General features: G+C 39.7%; 1 protein-coding gene across 1 annotated transcript in view; it reads right to left on the bottom strand.

Moving 5' to 3' along the window:
* The window catches only part of LOC132152074 (pericentrin-like), a 43162-nt gene that overhangs the window by 15767 nt on the left and 11958 nt on the right, over positions 1-15437 (bottom strand). Inside the window, exons 13-30 of the mRNA XM_059560750.1 lie at positions 12788-12888; positions 12591-12702; positions 12146-12392; positions 11722-11800; positions 11260-11476; positions 10589-10788; positions 9926-10359; positions 8414-9017; positions 8096-8305; positions 7803-7955; positions 6207-6353; positions 5183-5343; positions 4878-5068; positions 4070-4287; positions 3614-3776; positions 3322-3513; positions 1449-1681; positions 1227-1346 (exon numbers count right to left, since the gene is read on the bottom strand). Coding sequence (XP_059416733.1) covers positions 1227-1346; positions 1449-1681; positions 3322-3513; positions 3614-3776; positions 4070-4287; positions 4878-5068; positions 5183-5343; positions 6207-6353; positions 7803-7955; positions 8096-8305; positions 8414-9017; positions 9926-10359; positions 10589-10788; positions 11260-11476; positions 11722-11800; positions 12146-12392; positions 12591-12702; positions 12788-12888 — 3782 coding nt within the window. The remainder of the gene's footprint in view (positions 1-1226; positions 1347-1448; positions 1682-3321; positions 3514-3613; positions 3777-4069; positions 4288-4877; positions 5069-5182; positions 5344-6206; positions 6354-7802; positions 7956-8095; positions 8306-8413; positions 9018-9925; positions 10360-10588; positions 10789-11259; positions 11477-11721; positions 11801-12145; positions 12393-12590; positions 12703-12787; positions 12889-15437) is intronic.

The raw sequence follows: 15437 nt of genomic DNA, 5'->3' as shown, positions 1-15437 counted from the left end.
ATGTGGGAAAACATGCCAAACAGCAGCACAAATTTGCCTTAAATTATTAAAGCAACAGTTTTGCAAAGGATTAGGGTTATAAGACGACAATCCTAAAATGAACAGACACAAATGTACAGTTTAGGTAGTAAAGCTATTAAATAAAGCTTTCAGAAGCCTCTATAGTAGCAAGCAAAGACATTTCAGAAGAAAGAGAATAAGTGTGTGAATGTGTGTGTTTGAGTAGGATGATGGAAGAGGAAAAAAAAACAACATTACAGACATGACTGATGTTTACCTGCTGAAAAAAAGGTTTGGCAAAAAAGACAAGATGGACAAGATCGATCACATGCTCTACTAATTGGAATGCCGCATAAGCCATGCAATTTTTCTACAAGCACAATAACGACTACAGCTGGATAACATACCTGAAGAACCAAGTCCTCAATCTACAATATTCAGTTAGAGAGAAAAAAAAAAGCACCTTGATGAACATAATTATTTTACCCCAGCTCTGAATGATTTGAATAATGCTGAAGGTGAGATACAATTCACATTTCTTTAATAAATAACTGACAAAGTAATTTGACAATTTTCTGAGAGACAATTTTACAAACAGCAAGAGTGAATTCACTGCATGCTCTCTCGCTTTAACCCTCTAAATGCACAAATGGCTTCAAATCATAAAATAAAAAAAATATATGCATTAATTTAGATCAAAAGTGAAGGTAAAGACTTCATTTTTATGAATATATATATACACACACACACCGTATTTTCGGACTATAAGTCGCACCTAAGTATAAGTCGCATCAGTCCAAAAATACGTCATGACGAGGAAAAAAAACATAAGTCGCACTGCACTATTTATTTAGAACCAAGAACCAAGAGAAAACATTACCGTCTCCAGCCGCGAGAGGGCGCTCTATGTTTTCAGTGATAGACTACAGGAGCACTGATCAGCATAGAGCGCCCTCTCGCGGCTGGAGATGGTAATGTTCTCTTGGTTCATGTCAAATTAATTTTAATAAATATGTCGCATTAGACTATAAGTCAGGACCAGCCAAACTATGAAAAAAAGTGCGACTTATAGTCTGGAAAATACGGTATATAAACCCAGAGTGGAGACGGAGTGAAGTGACTGTGGAATGTTTTGAGCAGGGACGAGAAATTGCTGAGTTTATTCTGCTCACATACTTGTCACAGAAAGGGTGTCAGACTGTTAAGACATTGACATTGACCCTTACCCTCTGACCCTTGCTGTCCCCTCCAGCATGTCCTTTAGATGGATGTCTCAGCTGAGCTTCCAGATTCTTTATTTCTTGCTGGAATTCATCTCTCTCATGCTCCCGCTCCACTGCTTGTTCCTGTACATGAGAAAAAAAAAAAAGGCACAGTCATTTATTTCCCTTAGCTTATATTCACCTGCTGAATTTCAGACACTTGAATAAACTCTTGGAATCCCTCACATCTATGAACTGGCGGTTATGTTTGAGCTGTTTCTCCAGAGCATCAATGTGCTGCTGCAGGTCCTCAGTTTGCAGGCGGTGCTGTTCCTCCAGCTGATGCGCACGACTTTCCTGCTCCTCCAGGGCCTGTTCCAGCTTCTGCAGACGAGACGCCAAACCACCACAATCCTTCTCCGCCTGCCGCTGCACCTCCACACGCTCCTGCCCCAAACGCTCAGCCTCCGCTAGCAGAGCTGCACAGAACCCAGGAGGACCAATGAATATAATGAATGAGTGACAGAAGAGTTCATGTCAACAAAACACACAAACTGCAAATGCAAATTAAGATGCAAACAAGCACAGGAGCTCCTGATCTTTATGCATTCTCAATGCACAAATAAAAGCACAGCAAACTGGATCAAGAAGAAATTGGCAAAGAAAGACTCTTAAGAGAAATTAACCAGTATTTGGACCTTCAAAGCCAAAAGTTCAACTGCAAAAAAACCATGACAGAAAAAGCAAAAATGTTAATAAACAACAAATAAAAAAAATAAAAAAACATTGCAAACTTCATCTGTAATGGATGCATTTAGTGTCAAACTGTACAAGTAATTTTTCAACTCAAAACATTTGCTTCAGTCGCAGATTTTAATTACAAACCTGTCTCCTTCTGTGCGTTGAGGAAGCCTACAGAGCAGAAAGAATTTGTAGCATGAAACTAAACCCTTCATCACAAATCACACAATCTTAAAAATGTCACTCCATGTTAGGTGTGTAATATTGACAAAAATTACCTCCATATTTTACGGCATTTGAAAACAATTAGTGAATATTTTGCCAAGTGTGTTTTGGTGCTGGTACCTTTGCTGGGTCGGGCATGTCGTGGACAGCCGAAACCAGAAATTGTACATATTCTGTGCAGTGGTTACTTCGAATTTTTCCACTACAAGGCAATATTTTCCCACCTTAAACTTTTTTTTTTTTTTTTCAAACTTTATTAGATATATGCACCATCTTCAAATTCCTAATTGTATGAATAAGATCAAATCAAATCAAATAAACTCTATCAACAAAATTCATCTTCGCATTGCAGAAGAGGAACAGAAGCTGCATCTGAATTTCTAAAGTGGCATTTAAATGTATTTACACCGACTGTTTAATGCAGAGGTGGCTTGAATTGTATTTACAATTGCATAAATAATCCTACAGGATTGTTTTTTTAACATTAATATTAAAAGTATAATTTCATTTATAAAAATTATGTCATAATTAAATATGAAACTAAAACCGCCAGTAGGTATTTGTTCAAATGACTGATTATATTGAATCTTTTGTTAAACTGATTTGGTCAAAACGCAGATGCATGCAGTAAAAAACAAAAAAAACAAATAAATAATAAATAAAAACCCTACTGTGCTGGTCAGAGATAAAATGTTCTGCTGTGGTTTGGAAATTGTTTCGACAAAAACTAAAAGAGGCAACAGCACATGGTGAAAAAATGTTACTCAAAATGTTTCCTTATTGTTTACTGCATTTTTCGAAAATCAAATGACGTTCACATTTGTGCTGATATTGGGGAAAAACAGCTCTAGCTAAAATAGGCTGCGTCACAGAATCAAAGTGTGACCTCAATGCAATTCAGTTTGGTTTAGCAAGTGTTATGCTCTACATTGTCAGTTTAGTTTAAAACTATAATTATGATATTATCACAGATGATACATAATCGCACACCCCCTACTCTGCGTGCAAATCCACAGAAACATCTGTAACAGGTAATGACTTGACCTAATGACAAAACTAATGTTACATAATTGCATGTGGCATAACTCAATCGGAGAATTAAACTAAAGCATGTCAGCTTAAATCATGGCCCTTAAGCCTTTCAGCCTCTCACCCTTCTCAGTGTCTCCGAGGCCAGTCGTAAGGGCTTCTCTCTGACGCAGGAGGAGGGTGTGATTTTCACTGAGCTCCTGCAGTTGAATGCGTGTGCTCTCCAGCTCCTCTGCCAGACGCTGCTGCTGCGTCTCTTTCTGCTGAAGGGCCTCCTCCAAAGCGGCTTTCTCAGCTACATAGCCTTCCATCAGACCTGGAGCCACACATGCAAATGGCAAATGAGAAGTCATAGGAGTATGAAACAGAGACACGAATACGATGGATAACAACAGACCATATATAGGTATTCTGACCTTCGGCCTTGTGCAGCTCCAGTTGTAACTGGCTCTTCAGACTGGCCTCATGATCCAGCTGCTCCAGGAGCTGAGAGTTCTGAAACAGCAGAGACGCTCCGGCCTCACCTCCATCTCTGAACCGCTCATTTAGCATGGCCTGTAGACCACACATCTGCTCCAACTACAGGAGAAAACGATGGGAAGAGAGAGAAAAAAAATTAAGAGAATTAAGAGAGGAATATAGGGTGAAACAGTTCCTACACAAAAAAAGAAACTAACAAACTCACAAAAAAAAAAGTCTAAACAAAATACACAAACATTAAGCAGAACATCTGTTTTCATCTATTATAAGAAGAAACGTTTCTTGAGCACCAGATCAGTATATTAGAATTAGATGATGTACCACTGAAGACAGGAGTCAGGGGCTTGTGTGTGTGTGTGTGTGTGTGTGTGTGTTTAATATAAGCGTGGTACCTGCTGTGAGGACTCAGAGAGCAGCTCCAGTAGTTTATCTACAGCAGTGCGTAGACGTGTACAGGCCCCCAGCATGAGCTCCTCGCCTTCTGCCTCCATCTCTCCCTCCGGCCCAGAGAACACACTCTCACACAGCCTCTGAGACAATTCCAACCCCTCGTCCACAGCTGAAGACCACACGCTACAATCAGCATCTCCCTCTGCGCCAATCACATCTCCTGAAAAAACAAAACAAAAAAAGGAATGATAAATTCATTATTAAAATCCATCTGAAAGTCAACCAAACATATTAAACAGCATTCAAAACTGAGATAATCAGCCAAATATTTTTTTTTAAATTAGTTGTAAAATATTATGTAAGAAAAAAATAGGGCAAAATAAAGGGATTTATCCATGGTCACGTTTGCGATCATTAAAGGGACGGGTCCACCCAAAAAAAAATAAAAAATACAATTCTTTCATCATTTATTCACTTTCAAGTTGTTCAAAATCAACAGGAGTTTCTTTAGCCATTGACTTGTATAGTATGGAGAAAAAAGAACTCTAGAAATCAATGGCTGCCAGCAACAGTTTGGTTACCAACATTCTTCAACTGAAAAAACAAGTGGAGGGTGAGTAAATTAAGCTAATTTTCATTTTTTGTGTAAACTATCCCGATATAGATATAGATATATATATATATATATATATATATATATATATATATATATATATATATATATACATTTTATATATTAAATAATTGGACACCATTTTTAATAGTGGTTGATCAATGTAGATATAATGCAGCAGACTAACAGAAACCTACCCGTTTCACGAGAATCACGGTTACTGCTGCTGCTGCTGGCTGTCATAGAGCAGAGCGTTTTGTCTCCAGCCCGACCACCTGACACACAAGCCCCTAACTTGTGGCTGATGTGCTCTTCCGTTGCCATAGTGATTCGAAGCATCTCTATGATCATCCGCTGTAGTTTGTCACGTGCTGTTTGCAGGTCTTGTCTGACAGGGACAAAACAAAAGTTTTAATTATCGACTCAAAGTGTGAAAACAAGGTTGTTCTCTAAAACAGAATATCAGTCTGTGTGAAATCACTCTTTCTGCAGGTCAGCTGACCTTTGCTGTGTGGCCGTGCTGAGGTCTGCTCTGAGCATGGCCAGTAGATTGTCTCCCTCCTGGTTCTCCCGGTCTCTGCGCTGCAGGAGCGTCTCCAGCGTCTCCATCTCTGCCCGCTTGCCCTCTAGCTCCACCTGTAGCCCCCTCACTTCTGCTCGCAGCTGAGAGAGAGGCAAAAGAGATGCCACAGACAGGAAACCAGTCATCACACAGGCAAGAAAGACATAAGCATTTGCTCAAGAGGTGTCAATGCAACTAAAAAAATAAGAGGTTAACTTCTAGAGGCCTCGTAAAATAAGACTGCTGCCAAAGTAAACAGAGAACTTGTCTGTCTGTGGACGGTCCAACAGTTCTATGGCTTGTTTTGAGCCTAAAGGAAACAAAGCCAAAAAGAGGTGGAAAGATGGCTGCAAAAGCAGACGAGACAATGTAGCGTGCATTTAAATAAGGCTCCTGTAAGGATGTGTGGTGCATTTCACCAGGAAGAGGCATGCAAAAATGTAACCATAACCAGCTCTACCAAAGCTTAGCTAGACCCTTTGTTACCATTCCCACCACTTCTTATGCACCAGCATTCTAAACACCCCCTTAAAATAGCAACTCAACTGTCTGGAAAGACAGAGGAAAACAAATTTTGGATTCCTTAAAATCTCTTTTTGTTTGAAGGTTATGTAATCAAGACCCACTGTTGCTATCCCAACCAATGCTAATACTAAATAAAATGCAAAATTCTTCTAGAAGTGTAATTGTTTATAATTTTCTTTTTTCATTATTACAGTTACCAGTGAAACTGCTATTTCTGCCATTCTTAAAGTGCCTCCTGCTGGCAGAGAATTAATTTGCATTTTCAATCCATCAGGCCTTCTGCTGTTTTATAGCCTTTATTTCCCCTGGGGGAAGTGCTGCCACAAATAAAGTGTAAGTCTGTGAGAAACACTGACTTGTGCTTGGATCGACACAAAAGCATCTTAATACCAGCTATAAACAGGGCCTGTGTGGCAAGATGACAGACTGTGTGTTGTACCTGTGACACAACAGTGTCCAGCTGCTGTAACTGTGCATTGAGTTGGCTCATCTTGTCACTGTAGGCGAGTTCAGTTTGCTCGTGCTGCTGTCTTAAAGTACTTTCCAGCTCTTCAAGAGCAGCAGCCTTGTCCTGGTTACTCTCCTCCTGGAAGACACACATGCACGTCACAGGCAACACTGAAGAAACATGTAGAGACTCCTGTATCACTCCTCAGCTTTACATTCCCACCTCCAAAATGGACATAAGCCAAATGGTTGGAATCTAACTCAAAATTTACCTAGTGATTGCTATAGAGAATTAAGAGCATTGCCAAAATCACATATAAAAAAAAAAAAAAAAAAAAAGCCTCACACAAACCTGAAATCCTCAATCAGTCACGTGTCCCTACACTTTCTCCCATCTGTAGGATTAATACTGAAAGAGGACCTCTCTAATGCCCCAATGGGAAAATGGCCTTAGTGACAAACCAACCAGGGTAAAATCTCAGAAAGCCCTTTTGCAGACAGATTTCAGCTAGAGCCTAGAGGACTGCTCTACAAATGCTAACGTCTGATAGTATTCGATCTAAATAAAAGGTTTACTATGAATGTGCTGTACATTATTATTCAGTAGCTTCCATCAGAGTTTAGAGTGGACCGTCGCCCTGCTCCAGATGTTAACTCCCTCCCCCAATAAGATTAGCTATTGTGCATAACCATGTCTATGAGAGTATCATATGCACAAATGTTAATATACTGAACCCAGCAAAACTGACAACATTAGACAAGTAAAAAAAAAAAAAAGAGAGAGATTATAAAAATTAAGTTTTATCAGTCAAATTAAATATGATGAATGAAGTCTTATTCAATGAGATGGCAAGAGAAGCAGGCTAGACGCGACGGTCTATAAAAGCAGCTAAACTCTTTAAGTCGAATTTGGTGCCAGTGTTTACAATTAGATGGTCTATTAAAAGTTACAGCAACTCAGTTACAAGAACTAACCACTAGGTTGGTCCCCCGAGAAATACATTTTCCCCAAGGGCCATTTTCTGGTTGCATTCACAGCAGGATTCAGAACTCTGAAGTGATGTAAGCTAGCCGCGTAATCAACTGGAGGAAGTAACTGGACTTCGGCATCGGTCCATCTAGCAGTTTCCCATGTTTGTGAAGCTAGCTTGAGGAGCAAGTATTTGTAAACTGTGTGTTTGAAAAGCTTTTTAAAAAGGGTGAGTGCCAGTGTTTTTAATGGCATGCTTTCAGCTAGTCAATGTGCAATCAATGTTGATTCTAGACTTTTTTTCATATTTTCATATATCTATTCAGTATTCAGCTTGGCCCAGGCCAGGGTTTTTAGAGACCAACAGGGACCCTGCCAGCCTACTAAAAAGGGTCACAGAGATAGTTCTTTAGAATAAGAGAGAGGAAAAACAAATAAACTGCCAGTGTTGGTGGCGTAACGCATTACAAGAAACGCAAGTCACATAATCAGATTACTTTTTTAGATAGTAACTAAATATTGTAATGCACTTTTAAAAGTAATTTCCCCCAAAACTTCTAACTGCAAGAAACACTGATAGAATACGGCTACTTTAAAACTATTACCTCTTTCTCTCACCTTTAACTGAGCAATTTTCTGCTGCAACAGTTCCTCTGACTTGGATTTGACAAGCTCTGCCTCTTCCAGGAAGTGGAGGCGTTGCCTTGACGCTTCTTCCTCTAATTCCCTACGGAGATCCTCCAGCTCCCTGGCAGACACTCCTCTTAACTCCTGAGGTAGAGAGGAGAGTTAATGAAAAAAGCTCTTATCTTCTTACACTTTAAACACGCTAACTCCATGCAAAAGGCTGAACACATCTAAATGAAAATGACACTCAGGCTCTTATTTTTCTTGTCCTCCTGAACACATACCTGCAGCTGTTGCTGATGTTGAGTAGCCAGCACATCTTGTTGTTGCTCATGTTGCTTTTCCATTGCAGCGGCAAGATCAGTGATCTCCAGAAGGGCGGCGCTATGCTGCTCCTCTAATGCAACTACTTGTTGCTGAAGAGCTTCCAGAGCAGATCTATGCTCATCCTCCAGAGCAGCCCTCTGAGAGTAGACCGCTTCAGAGATTTCTGCCTGCATGTGTAAGGTAACACATTAGATGTTGCTCCTGCAATAAACTTTGTGGCCAATGGACTAAACTTGGCTAAATAAATAAATAAATCCCTCCATTACTGTGCTTACCTGATGGACTTGATTCAATTCTGCTGCCATGGCGCTGAATTTATCCATATGGACCTTAGCAAGCTCACTTCTGAGGTCCTCTCTGATGGTTTGCTCCTCCTTTCTCACCCTTTCAATCTCACCAGAATAGTGTTCTACAAGGTCACGCAGTTCTCTTTCCTTTTCCTCCCGTACTGCCTGAATTTCTTTCAAGAACGTGCTCTCAAGTGTATCCATGTTCGCCAACAGCCTCTCCTCAAGCTCCTCCCTCTCCTGTGTGTGTCGTGCCTGAAGCTCCGCCTCTTGAGCTTCAAGCTGTGCCAGGTTGGCCTCCTGAAGGACCACCTCCAATCTGTCGAGCTCTACCTCGTGTTTATTTGCAAGCTCCATCTCCAAGGTCTCTAAGGCCATTTTGTGACTGGTCCTCAGGGATTCCATTTCCTCCCATTGGTGTATTTTGAGTTCCTGACAGTCCTTTTCAAGACGCTCTAATTGTGCAGCTCTCTCATCCAGGAGCATTTTCTGGGCCTGCAGCTCCACAGCATGCTGTGCTCTCTGTTGATCCAGGGCAGCATCTCTCTGAAGGGTCAACTTCTCTTCCAGTTGTTTCTGCTCTTCTTGGTGCCTACATGTATGACACACAGATGATAATGAACACATTTACTCTAATTCCCCATTTTGTCGTACATTGTTCTGACAAAATTATTAAAAAAAATTATATTTTTAGTGCACAAGAAAAAGCTGGCACCACCATGCTACGAAAACTATAAAACGTAAAGGGTTGTTCTAGTGCTGTATGAAAAAAAAAAAAAGAAAAATCAAATAGCAAAGGCTGCTAATTTATATATATATATATATATATATTAGGGTAAGAAACAGCATGTTTCTTTTACATGCAAGCAGCTGGGTAAACAGTAAATGATGCTCCACACAAACTTCATATTTTCATGTGCTGAGTTTAGGTCTCTTAATACAAGTTTGGGAAGATATTTGGTGCATATTGTGTCCCAAATGTGATGTTATGAGAAGTGCTTATTCACTGGCTGTTTTCAACAAAAGAGAAGCTCTTAGAGCTCCCTGAGGTTTTCTGCCAAAATAAAATCCTGATGGTTTAACTTTGAATGAAGAGATTAAAGACATCCACAAATAATAAGAGTACTTTTATTTTACAGTTGTACATTATTATTATATTCTTCTGAAGTATTGAATCTTTCTTAGTGAATTATAACAATAGTAATTTATTGTTTATTTGTATTTAGTACATAATAATAGCAACAATTAATTATAGTCCAAAAATGTGCAGACAATAAAAATAAAACCCATTTAAAACTGCAAATTAATTTTTAAATCATAAAAACGTATAAACAAACATACATATATATATATATGCATGCAATGATATTTTCCCTCATATTGGCAACCGTATGTTGTAAAAAAAAAAAAAAGGTACAAGCAACTTTTAAGCACCTGTGGATTGCATTTGCCAATGATATATTAACATGCATGTGGTTTTAGTGTAATGCAGTCTCTGACCTGCAGAGGGCCTCTTGTAGCTTGCTCTGCACCTGATCCTGAAGTAGAACATTCAACTCTTTCACCTCTGCTGCCATGGCGCTATTAGCAGTGCACATCTCTAGGTCATGTTGAGCCTGGAGTTTCTGCTTCAACACCACCACCTGAGGGCTCTCTTCACACTCCAAACTCCTTTGCAGGGCTTGAAGCTTCTCCTTTTCCACATCAAGGAGCTGTTGGACCTCTAGAAGCCTCTGCTCCAACGCCCCTTTCTCTTTAAGAGCAGATCTCTGAAGCTCCTCTCTTTGGGATGCCAAGCGCTCCTCAGCCTGAATTTGGAGTTGCTCCCTCAGCTGGGCACACTCTTTAGTGAACTCCTCACTCACACGATTCCTCTCTGTCTTTGTTACCTCTTCAAGGTACACCCTCATCTCCTCAGTAGGGTCTTTCTGATGCTTTAAAAGGAAAATATCAGTGCTCAATAAATAAATAGATACCATTGTTATGGATAATGTTACAGTATTGCTAAAGGGTCTCCAGAATAATCAGCATGAGTTTCATCTATCTACAGCATGGCCACTATTTCTCAAATAAAGACAGTGCTTGGTACCAGCCTTTGGCAACAATCATCACCAAAGCCCTTTCGTATCCAGTATAAAGGTCTGCTGTTATGCACACACTTACGGTCTCCTCCATTTGTCTGAGCTGCTCTCGGTGTTGCGCCGCCACTTTTTCCAGTTCCTCGGAGTGCATTATGGAGAGCTGAGACAGCTGGGTCTCCAGCTGGGTCACCCTGGCCTGGTGCTCATGAGTCCTCTCCTTCACCTCAGCCTCCACCTGCTTCTCTACTCCCTGTGTGGACTGTAGCCGTAGCTTGTTTATTTCTGATGAGAAAGAGAAAATTATTTAAAACAATTTTTTTATATATAAGTTTAAGGAGGTTTTTAAAATTACCGATGCTGCATTTATTAATCAAAAATACAGAAAACAAACCGTAATATTATGAATGATTATAATTAAGTGTTTTTTTTAATTGAATTGAAAGGAAAATTTAAATTAAATTAAATACAATTTGTGGAAACCGGGATACATTTTTCAGGATACTTTGATGAACAAAGTTCTTTGAAATTTTATTTTTTTCTAACAATTTTAAAGTCTTTTGATCGAAAGCATCCTGACTGAATTTTTTTTAATAATTTAAAATGTGCAATTAAAGGTGTGCAAATGTGGTTGCGGAGGTGGTTTTCAGAGTGGCTTTTACCATGGTGCTGTGTGGTTGCTAGAGTGTTCAAAAAAAAAAGAACATTAAACAGACTGAAAATGCAAAGCTTGGAGCACACTGAACAAAGTTTAACCTTTAATATGGTTGTCTGAGAGTTTGGCACGGAGCTGTTCTAGTTCATGGGCATGTTTGGTGTTGAGCTGGTCAATGTCTTTGTAGTATCGGTCAGTGAGCTCAGTGCGAGCCTGGAGGAGCTCTTCTTTATAAGTCAGAGCCATGCTGGACCGCAGCTGCTCCAGTTCCTGCTGGTGTCTCTCCTCTAACTTCAGCCGCAGGGAATCCAGCTCCTCCTGCAAACACACCAACACCGTTACAGTACATGCAATGAACACAAACACATTAGCATGACTCAGCGTACTATAATACTAATAAATTGGTCAATGGTAGTCATTTAAAATTGCAGAAAGATTAGGAGAACCTTTTTTTGGAATATTGTGAACTGCTGCAACGCTGACAATTAGTAAATTATGGGTAACTTTGATTTTATGAAGTCCATCTCAATAAAATTCAACACCACCAACTGAAAACAATTCACCTTGTTTTTCTCTAGTTGTCTCGTGATTTCTTCCATAGCATCACTCCTGTCATCGTCACTCTTCCCTTCTGAAAGAAAGCTACAGAACAACATTTTGTTACTCTGAATCTAGTTTTAACAAACAAACTCACTGCACTCACTTGGGCTGAAAAGTAAATGTCGGGCCTTTATTTAGCTATATTAAAACAGGATGCAGGATACAAGTGCCAATGTTTCCACCTGATATGGATAACAATCTGAAGTGATCAGATCAGGTAGACTGTGTATAAATAGGGCCTATGATTCTCAATTATATAATAATGTAAATGAAAGCACAAACTCAAAGCAAGATTTCAAATGACAGAATCACTAACGACAACTAAAAATAAAGTCTTGGGCTGGCTTTAACAGTCTATAACCCCAGAACCAGGAAATCCAAGCAAACCTTGCATCTGCAGTCTTGAGCACCGAGTCCTCCAGGGCTCCCTCAACAAGGCGCAGCTGCAGGAGTGCGATTTCTTCCCGATGACTCTCTTCTGTGACCCGGAGCCTCTGCTCGAAATAGGTACGGAGGTTTTCCAGCTCGATCTCATTCTGCTCTTTGATTTCCTGCCGCTGCTGAGTGAATTCTTGTTTTAGTAGCTCAATGTCATCAACCCGTGCAGAGCGTGCTAGCAACTGCTCTTTCAGCTCTAAAGAGAAAGAATTACAGGTCTTTGTAATTCACATCAACACTAAACAATAGGAACTTTACTGAAAGAAAAATAAATCATCAATTCAGAAGAAATAAAACTGGTTTTGTTATAAATAATAAATGAGTACAACAATACAGCAGTCTAATCCCACAGAGATGATATTCAAAAGCAGAACATTTTAAAGGGATATTTTGCCTCCGAGATCCTGTCTGTCGGTTCTTATGCTCTCCAGCTGGGACCAGAGGTTTGAGATCTCCTGCTCTGAACTGGTCTTCAGTTCCTCCTTTTCTGACTGTAGACGGTCAACCTTTCACAAAGATGTTGTCTCAGTACAAACAGAAAAAAATCTGCATTGCAATTTAATTGCAACAAATAGGAGATGTGCATGGTACCTCTTGTTTGAGCTCTTTTTCTCTCTCCTCCAGGGCATGGGAATGTTCCTGTTGCTCCTGTAGTGCTGCCTTGTGACATGCAACCAACTCCTCAACTGCACCTGAATGGAAAAGGAGGGGAATTCGGGGCATTTTCAGACCTGCTGATCGTTTGCAGACTTGAATTGTTACAATGTTGCATCGTTACAATGTTCTTCTTGGTTTGGTTAATTTGCATTTTCCATTATTAGTCAGCTGCAAACATGTCTTGACCCCAAAAATTTTTTAACAAAACGTTTCTCAGTGGTTTACAGTAGTATCAGATGTACTTAAAAACATACTAAAAGTTTACCAAAGTTTGACTCCAAGAAAGGCCCCATTTTCAAAATGTCCTTAAAATGACCATTACTCCTTTGTATTCCTCCTAGACCAGAAATATTGGTGCCTGATACATGTTTTGGCCATGTAATATTCTAATTGTAATCATTTATCTATCATGCAAATATTCTAAGTCCAATTATATATTAAAGCAACTGGTTACAAGCATATTTATGGGAAAAATGTGTACAATTTCTTTCCCTTAAGTACAGGTACATGTAAATAAAATAAAAAAAATAGAATATCATGGAAAAGTTCTTTATTTTTTTGTAATTGAATTTAAAAAAGCAAACTTTTTTATATTCTAGATTCATTGCACACAAACTGAAATATTTAAAGATTTTTTTGTTTGAGTTCTGATGGTTACGACTTACAGCTTCAGTATCTCAAAAAATTAGAATATTTTCTCAAAGATGAATCAAAAAAAGATTTACAAAACAGAAATGTTCAAGATCTCCAAAGTAGGTTTAATTATAAACTCAATAATTGGTTGGGGCTCCTTTTGCAATTACTGTCTGTGGCACTGCAGGTTGTTTTGATAGCGGTCTTCAGCTCCTCTGTATTGTTTGTCAGATGTTACTTATCTTCCTCTTCACAATACCCCATAGATTCTCTTTGAGGTTCAGGTCAGGTGAGTTGGCTGGCCAATCAAGCACAGTAATATCATGGTCAGCAAATCACTTGGAAGTGGTTTTGGCACTGTGGGTAGGTTGTCAGGGTTTTGCACTGTCACTTTGTTTTATGTGTCTAGTGTCAGCACATGGCCTTGATAATTGTTTTCTCGGCCATGTGCTCCTTTAGCCCCTCCTTTTTGTTTCCTTTTTACCACACCCTTTTGTTAGCCGGGTTAGTCTTATTGTGCTCACCTGTCCCTCATGTATTTTCCTCCCTATTTATAGTGCCACTTACCATTTTGTGTTTGCTGGTTCATGGTCATTCTCACCCCCTCTGTCTGTGGCTGAATATGTGTACGTGTCTCCTTGTCTGATTGGTCTTGTGCCCTTGTCTAGTCCTTGTAGTTCTATGTTTTTGTCTTGCTCCTCATTTTAGTAATTTGTTTGTTCTTGCTTTTGGGTTTTATTTTTAATATTTAATAGTTTTTCTAGTCTTGATTCTTTGTTTTGTTTGATTATTCTTTAAGTTGGTTAAATTGGTAATTTCTTATTTTGTTACTTAACCTTTTTATTAGTTCATTGTCTTATATCTTTCCTTGTCTTTGTTTTTTTGTGGAGCTTTGTCCTGTCTAGTCTTGTGTTTGAGTTCCTGACCTGTTCCCGTGTGTCCTGCCCTGGATCTACCAACCTGGCACCTGGTCTGTTTCAGAGTCAGTGGTCAACATGTGTCTGAGCTCTGCTCTATGGTGCCTTGTGTGGTCTTCTCCATCAGCCTGGTTTTGCTGCCCCCTCTGTTGTCAAGTATTCTGCCAGTTGTTTCCGGAAGCTTTCCCAGTGGCCTCCCCTAGCTTTTACTGTTTTCCTGTTGTGGTATCTATTGTTCACTTCACTACCTTCTTGTATCAGTCTGTTTTGTCAATAAAACCTTACTACCTCACACTGCAATTGGTCCTAGATCCCTGATATAGGTGCTAAATTCCTGCTGCAAAATTAAATCAGCATCATTAAGCTTGTCAGTAGATGGAAGCATAAAGTGCTACAAAATCTCCTGGTAGATGGCTGGATTGACTTTGGACTTATTAAAACCTAATGAACCAACACCAGCAGACGTCACGGCACTCAAATCATCACTGTCTTCAGAAACTTCGCACTGGACTTTGGATTCTGTGCCTCTCCATTCTTCCTCCAGACTCCAAACCTTGATTTCCAAGGGAAATGCGAAATTTACTTTCATCTGAAAAGAGGACTGTGAACCACTGAGCAACAGTCTAGTTCTTTTCCTCCTTACCCCAGGTGAAATGCTTCTGGTGTTTTTTTTTTTCTGGTTCAGGAGTGGCTTGGTTTTAGGAATGTTACAGCTGTAGCCCTTTTCTTGAAGATGTCGTGATGCGTGATGACTCTTGATGCGCTGACTCCGGCTTCAGTCTACTCCTTGTGAAGCTCTCCCAAGTTCTTGAATTGGCTTTTCCTGACAATCTTTCCAAGGCTGTGGTCATCCCTGTTGCTTGTGCACCTTTTCCTACCACACTTTTTCCTTCCAGTCAACTTTCTATAAATATATTTTAATACAGCACTCTGTGAACAGCCAGTCCTTTCAACAATGACCTTCTGTGGCTTACCGTCCTTGTGGAGGATGTTGATGATTGTCTTCTGGACAACTGTCAAGTCAGTATTCTGTC

The sequence above is a fragment of the Carassius carassius genome, chromosome 10 (assembly GCF_963082965.1).
Source record: "Carassius carassius chromosome 10, fCarCar2.1, whole genome shotgun sequence".
Classification (NCBI taxonomy): Eukaryota; Metazoa; Chordata; class Actinopteri; order Cypriniformes; family Cyprinidae; genus Carassius; species Carassius carassius.
The sequence above is the reverse complement of the archived record's forward strand: the minus strand, read 5'-3'. Positions and strand labels throughout refer to the sequence as shown.